Source organism: Sprattus sprattus (assembly GCF_963457725.1).
Source record: "Sprattus sprattus genome assembly, chromosome: 3".
NCBI lineage: Eukaryota > Metazoa > Chordata > Actinopteri > Clupeiformes > Clupeidae > Sprattus > Sprattus sprattus.
Window position 1 is genome coordinate 54909480 of NC_137922.1, and position 7500 is coordinate 54916979.

Sequence of the window (7500 nt, forward strand, 5' to 3'; positions counted from 1 at the left end):
TGTGTGTGTGCGTGTGCGTGTGTGTGTGTAGGGACGTCATCATCTGTGTGTGTGTGTGTGTGTGTAGGGTAGCCATCACCTGCTTGTGTGTGTGTGTGTGTGTGTGTAGGGTAGCCATCACCTGCTTGTGTGTGTGTGTGTGTTATTCCAAAGCGTGTTGTTTGTGTGTGTGTTATTCCAAAGCGTGTTGTTTGTGTGTGTGTTATTCCAAAGCGTGTTGTTTGTGTGTGTGTTATTCCAAAGCGTGTTGTTTGAGTGTGTGTTATTCCAAAGCGTGTTGTTTGAGTGAGTGTGTGTGTGGTGTGTGTGTGTTATACCAAAGCGTGTTGTTTAAGTGTAGGTATGTGTACATGTGTCTGTGTGTGTGTGTTATTCCAAAGCGTGTTTTTTGAGTGTGTGTGTGTGTGTTTACGTGTGTGTGTGCGTGTTATTCCAAAATGTGTTGTGTTTTTGCTATTCCAAATGTGTTCTCTTTCTCTCTCTCTCTTTCACTCTCTTACACTCTCACTCTCTCTCTCTCTTTCTATCTCTTTCCCTTTCTCTCTCTCTCTTTCACTCTCTTACGCTATCACTCTCGCTCTCTTTCTATCTCTTTCTTTTTCTCTCTCTCTCTCACACTCTCTCTCTCTTTCTATCTCTCTTTTTTCTCTCTCTCTTTCACTCGCTAACGCTCTCTCTCTCTCTCTTTCTATCTCTTTCTCTCTCTCTCTTTCACTGTCTTGTTTTCTCTCTTTTTCTCTCTCTTATCCCAACTCGGTTTCTTCTACTCTCCCTAATTTGCTGTCCTATACAGTCTTACACATCACTGCGTGTGTGTGTGTGTGTGTGTGTGTGTCTGTCTGTCTGTCTGTTATTCCACAGTGTGTTGGCACACCAATGTCCCATATTTACGGATCCTGCGATTCTGATTGATACGTAAATAATTAAATGGCTTAGTGTTTCACATGAAAAAGGTGAGCTCTTCGAGTTGATGATGCCTTGAGTTTATTGTATTGATTACGTGTGTTAAAAATGTACAAATTGATTACAAATGTTAAGTGTACACATTGAAAAATGTGTGAATACTAGTGTTTACAATTATGAGAAAAAGTGCATATCTTTTGAGAACTGAGGCTAAGCTAGATGTTTTTTTGCTGAGGAAACCAGTTATAGTGTTGTTGTGTTTTGAGTAATAACCATAACCATTACCCTCCCCAGAAGAAAACAGAAACCGCATTACTTTTATGTGTTCAGTCATTCATTCCTTCTTTCGTGTCACGTCTTAAAGGCAGGGTGGTTGTTTTGGAAGTTATCGCGAGTGAGTATATTAGGTTTTTTGACCTCTTCTTGTGGTAAAAAAAAAAGAGGAAGTGAAGTGTGACGACCTTCTCTGAAGAAGCATGAGATGTACTTCCCAGCATTTGAAGTTATTTCTCTCTGTGAGCGACAAAGGACGCGCCACTGTGCCGAAGTGGACGCCGACAGGAGAAGACACGTTATTTATCGCGCCACAGCCATGGATAGAATCTACCTGTGGGCACAAACTTTCCAATTAGGGAAGGTGTTGTTATAAGCAACGGGAGCCGATTTGGGGTAAGACGAGTTCTCACAATAGGCTTAATGCAAAAATGATAACAGTAAAAGTTTGTTGGTTTAATTTTCTCTTGGGGGGATAACGGGCTGAAATTACATTTGTGATATGTCGTGACGTTGTAACGGTAAGAAGTTTACGGAGCAGGAATACAGACGTGAAGTTATAACAAACAGCAACTGTCTCATCGCCTGTAGTTCACTTGTGGTCTTGTGGTTAGCGTCGCCGCTTTCCAATCGGTGGGTGAGCTTGTTCCTTGGACACTGTACAAAGTCTTAGTTAGCCGCTTTGTATATAAGCCTTTATATCTTTACCAAAATAGGTTATGTAAGGTTATGAGCCAATTTTAGGAAACAGAGAGACTCTAAAATAATTTGTTTTATATGTATACGTGACTAATCGAGTGAATGTATGCTTTATTGTACACACTGTATGAGTGAATATTACTCAATTTTACGCAAACCGCTTATTTGCATAACACTTTTGAGGATTTCCCCCATCTGTAAAAAATGTATTTTTTTTGGTCTCTGGATGACATGTTTTCTCTGTTATCAAAGACAAAAAACTAAGGCGTAGGCACCTGCAAGCTAAAAATATCCGATAGGCTGATTTACGGCATGTTTTCACTTTTCATGGTTTAGGAACAAGTGAGGATCCTCTCTTAAAAGAGAGAATAGGATACTGGCATGGTACTTATTTTCACTAAGCCAGACTCAGTCACCCTGCCTTGTAGATATGTCATGCATCAAGTCATATGTACTTGAGAAAACCTCATGAAACCTCATGTTTCACATGAAAGACACGTTTTACTCCTCACGTCTTGCGCAGTCTCGCAGTGGCGAAACTCAGCAGTCTACAGGATACTGTGATTGTGTTGTTTCATTTGATCGTACCGCTCTGTCTATTCAATGCTACCATACGTAGACGCTAGACGCAACCGTCAGTCACATGTCCTACATCATTTCCTGCCTGGCGTGCCGCCTGGGTAATGGGAAAAGCCCCTGAACACCCCTTCCCTTTACACGTACAGAGAGAGAGAGAGAACCTGAACACCCCTGCCCTTTACACGCACAGAGAGAGAGAGAGAACCTGAACACCCCTGCCCTTTACACGTACAGAGAGAGAGAGAACCTGAACACCCCTGCCCTTTACTCGCACAGAGAGAGAGAGAACCTGAACACCCCTGCCCTTTACTCGCACAGAGAGAGAGAGAACCTGAACACCCCTGCCCTTTACTCGCACAGAGAGAGAGAGAACCTGAACACCCCTGCCCTTTACTCGCACAGAGAGAGAGAGAACCTGAACACCCCTGCCCTTTACTCGCACAGAGAGAGAGAGAACCTGAACACCCCTGCCCTTTACACATACAGAGAGAGAGAGAACCTGAACACCCCTGCCCACGGCCGGATTTACCATATGGGCAACTGGGCAACTGCCCAGGGTCCCCAAGCAATATATATATTTGTTTAATATATTGTAATGATAATAATAATTATAATGATAATAATAATAATAATAAAACATGTCTTTGCAATTATACAGTACATACATTTGGGACAACAGTGACCAAAAAAATCGCTTTCGTTAACGTCCAACTATGTGTCTCAGTTTGTCTGTTGTGCCTCCTGCGTTGTGTCTGTGCAAGCAGGGCACCCAAGTATTATGATTTCTAATAACATAAGTTCACATTAAACATAATTTACAGCATATGCATTAACTACTTTCGCAAGTAAGCTGTGATATAAGCGAGAAAATGCAATAAAGTACAATCAAGTAAAGTACAGATACTCAGAAATAATACTTGAGTTTAGTAAAAAGTATTTTTCTACTCAAGGACTAAAACACGCCTGTGGATAGGTATGGTTTGTGTTCTGCGGGGTGGGGTAGGTGGGCACCAGAGTCACTGTTGCCCAGGGGCACCATTAAGTCTTAATACGGGCCTGCCCCTGCCCTTTACACGTGCAGAGAGAGAGAGAGAGAGAGAGAGGGAAGGAGGGAGAGAGAGTGAGAACAAAAGAGAGAGAGAGAGTTATTAATAATAATAATAATAATACTATTAATTCATTTTATTTGTTGAGCACTCTTCATTCAAGCAGAATCTCAGAATGCTAAAAAACAGCTCTCAGCAAAAGCACAGTTTAAGAAAATTATACGTTTTTTAAAAAAGTAGGAAATGCCTTTCTGAATAAAAAGGTTTTTAGGCCAGTCTTAAAACAGTCTAGTGTCTGTGTTGCCCTTAAGTGGTCCGGGAGGCTGTTCCAAGGCCCGGTCGCCCATGGTGCGTAGCCTAGTGTTTGGGACCTACAGGAACAAACTGTTATTGGATCTGAGGCGGCGGTTTGATGTTTGGGCAGTGATGAGTTCTTGCAGGTAAGGGGGGGCATGACCGTTTATGCATTGGTGGGTGAGTAGGAGGACTTTGTAGTCAATGCGGGATGAGACAGGGAGCCAGTGTAGTGAGTGTAAAATGGGGGTTATGTGGTTGTATTTCCTGACTCTCATCCGTTAGAGGGAAGGAGATAGGTACATAGAGAGGGAAGGAGGGAGAGAGAGTGAGAATGAAAGAGAGAGAGAGAGAGAGAGAGGGAAGGAGAGGTAGAGAGTAGCTGTGGCTCCAGACAGGCAGATGAGGGCAAAGAGACACATGGAGTTGAGCGTCTCTTCTCCTCTTCTTTGTGTGTGTGTGCGCTGTGTGTGTGTGTGTGCGTGTGTGTGTGTGTGTGTGTGTGTGTGTGTGTGTGTGTGTGTGTGTGTGTGTGTGTGTGTGTGTGTGTGGTTAACCTGCTGGCTCAGTGTCTGTGTGTTGGTCTTGATCTGACGTTGATACGTCATTGAGACATCTACCATGTCTGAGACATCCTGGGTTACCAGACCAGGATACAGATGCATCCTGTAATGCTAACCCTAACCCTGACAGGTTCAGTATCAGACGCATCCTGTAAGGCTTGCCCAGGTGGGTCCTGACAGGTTCATCATTAGGCCTGTATTGGTAAATACGGTATGTGTCTTATTAAACCGTTAAACGATCAGATGTATGATGCAATATTCGTAAACATCACGTGTGCGCTGTACCATGTAGGACGGGATAATGATCCGATGTATGTCATAGGATTGGTAAGCTATATGATGAAAACATTGAATATATCTTGTAGGTCTAGGAAGCTATCATATGCATCCTTTAAGACTGGGACCCCCTGATGGTTTCGCCTTATTGTGTGTGTGTGTGCGCATGCGTGTTTGTGTGTGTGTGTGTGTGTGTGTGTGTGTGTGTGTGTGTGTGTGTGTGTGTGTGTGTGTGTGTGTGTGTGTGTGTGTGTGTGTGTGTGTGTGTGTGTGTGTGTTAGATGTGTGTCTGTAATGCTCAATGTAGTCACCCTGCATTGCATTGCTGTTGGCTCAGCAGGCAAGTTTACCTATGAGCTGAAGGATAGATCACCTTTGTTATATGTGTTGAGAATTTCCATACGCTGTTGCCATGACGCTAGAGTAGTGTATGGGATGGGAATGTGTGATGGTGGCGGTGGTGACAGGGTGGGTGTGGGGGTGAAACAGGAGTCAGGAAGTGTGGACCGCTAGGCATCCGAGTGTCAATTCCTTCCAACCACAAGAAGGGGTAGTGCTTAGTGGTTATGACAGCGTTCCCAGTGTGTGTGAACGTATCTGAGTGTGTGTGTGTGTGTGTGTGTGTGTGTGTGTGTGTGTGTGTGTGTGTGTGTGTGTGTGTGTGTGTGTGTGTGTGTGTGTGTGTGTGTGTGTGTGTGTGTGTGTGTGTGTGTGTGTGTGTGTGTGTGTGTGTGTGTGTGTGTGTATGCGTGGGTTTTTTAGTGAGTCAACCCAACTCATGTGTACTCTCAAATATATCCAGTGAGTGTAATATCTCCATTTCTGATTAACACCTAGTCTTACCAAGTTATTTGTCTTGTTTCAGACAGACAGTCTTGTTGGGCAACCAATTAGAATGCTTTGAGAACAGAAAAGGATTGGAACTCGTACAGACCTCAGAGTTGGGTGGGGTTCTAGAATGTTCTTGGTTGTTCTGAAGAAAGAGGATGTGTAGAAAAGAGTGTGAGAAAGAGAGAAAATGTGAAGTTTTATATTCTGTTTCTGTATTTTCAATGTTTCCGTGTGTTTCTGTGTTCTACGCTTTGGCCACACTATCTTCCTTTAAATGTTTGTGCCAATAAAGCGCGCTGAATTAAAATGCAGAGAAAGAGAAAAAGAGATAGCGAGAGAGAGCGAGAGAGACAGAGCGAGCGAGACAGAGCGAGCGAGAGAGAGCGAGCGAGCGAGTGAGGGAGGGAGGGAGGGAGAGAGAGAGAGAGTGAGCGAGAGAGCAGGCTTGTTATCACACTTGATAGCCAGATTAGCCTGTCATTACACACATTGCGTCAATGTCATATTTCCCGGTAGCCGACGGATGCAAGTTGATCCTACTCAGAGGCAAAGTGCTGCTGTGATAAGGAGATGGTGTTGAAATAGCGTAACCTGGAATCATATCTCCAGTACTGTGGAACTACTGCCATTAGTACACCAACCTATCAGCCATCAGCCTTTTAACCCTAACACACAGGTATCGCTAGTAGTGTTGCACCGATACCGATACCAGTATCGGATAGGGCCCCGATACAGCACTAAAATGGTGGTATCGGTATCGGCGAGTACCAACAAATAGTGCAGATACTTTTTTTTTTTATTTTTTTTTTTTTTTTTTTTTTTTTATCAATGGTTTGGTCCACAAACAAAACAAACACACAAAGAAACAATACAGGGAAAGAAAAAGAAAAAGAACTGACCAAACTTTAACTCTATTGTGTTCAAAATCAGAAAAGCCACTGTGCTGCTCAGTAAGGTAAACCATCAATTATAGAGGACTAGTCCTCAGTTATGTCTGAAGTGCTGAAACTGTCAAGAAATGTAATTTGACTTTCTTACTGTTACACTAGTATTATACATGGGACCAAACCATTGATAAAAAAAAAAATAAAAAAAAATATATATATTTTTCAAATTTCAAACAGAGTGGTATCGGTATGGTATCGGTATCGGCCGATACTGCACAGCCAGGTATCGGTATCGGTATCGGAGCCAAAAAATGGCATCGGTGCAACACTAATCGCTAGTCTACTGTGTGTGTGTGTGTGTATGTGTTCTTTTTCAGCTATATTCTTAAAAAACTAAAATTTGGATTCTATATTCTTTCTGAAAGTAATGCATTTGAAAATGATGGTTTAGAAAAAAAAACAGTTGGTTTAGAAAATTGAATTGAGTCTCTTTATATACATATTTGTAAACAAATATGATTTTTAAACTGTACAAAAATGTTTAAGATTGTGTTTCTGAAACCACCTTGGTAGCCTCGGATAATCACACTCTTTCTCTCCACAGGCAGTCTACACACACACACACACGCACACCCACACACACACATTGCTCTCTGGAGTTGAAGGGGAAGCATCCACACCTGGGGGTCCTGCAGCCCACCCTTCCCCAGCCGTGATGCACCTCACCTGGGTAGCCTGCATGCTGGCTCTGGCATGGAGGCCTAAGGCCTGTCTGACACACACCGCTCCCTACGGTAAGCACATACAGGAGTGAGTGAGTGTGTGTGTGTGTGTGTGTGTGTGTGTGTGTGTGTATGTGTGTGTGTGTGTATGTGTGTGTGTATGTGTGTGTGTGTGTGTGTGTGTGTGTTTGTGTGTGTGTGTGTGTGTGTGTGTGTGTGTGGTGTGTGTGTGTGTGTCTGTATGTGTGTATTTTGTATAGAAGTGTAACAGGTTTTGTGTAAAAGTGTAAAATATTTTGTGTAAGAGTTAAACAGATTTTGTATAAAAGTATAACAGGTTTTGCGCAAGAGTGTAAAATGTTCCCCTCTCTCTTGACCCGTGTCCCAGAGTCTCTGGCAGTGACATCTCTGCAGTGCTACAATGATT

The 7500-nt window shown here is 42.9% G+C and overlaps 1 protein-coding gene across 1 annotated transcript in view; it reads left to right on the forward strand.

Moving 5' to 3' along the window:
- Positions 1–7066: 7066 nt before the first annotated feature.
- LOC308362857 (cytokine receptor common subunit beta-like) overlaps positions 7067–7500 on the forward strand; it is a gene marked incomplete at both ends in the record, with an annotated part of 15399 nt that continues 14965 nt past the window's right edge. The window contains 2 exons of the mRNA XM_080835585.1: positions 7067–7145; positions 7462–7500. The exon at positions 7462–7500 is cut by the window's right edge and continues 103 nt beyond it. Of these exons, the coding sequence (XP_080691711.1) occupies positions 7067–7145; positions 7462–7500 (118 nt within the window). The remainder of the gene's footprint in view (positions 7146–7461) is intronic.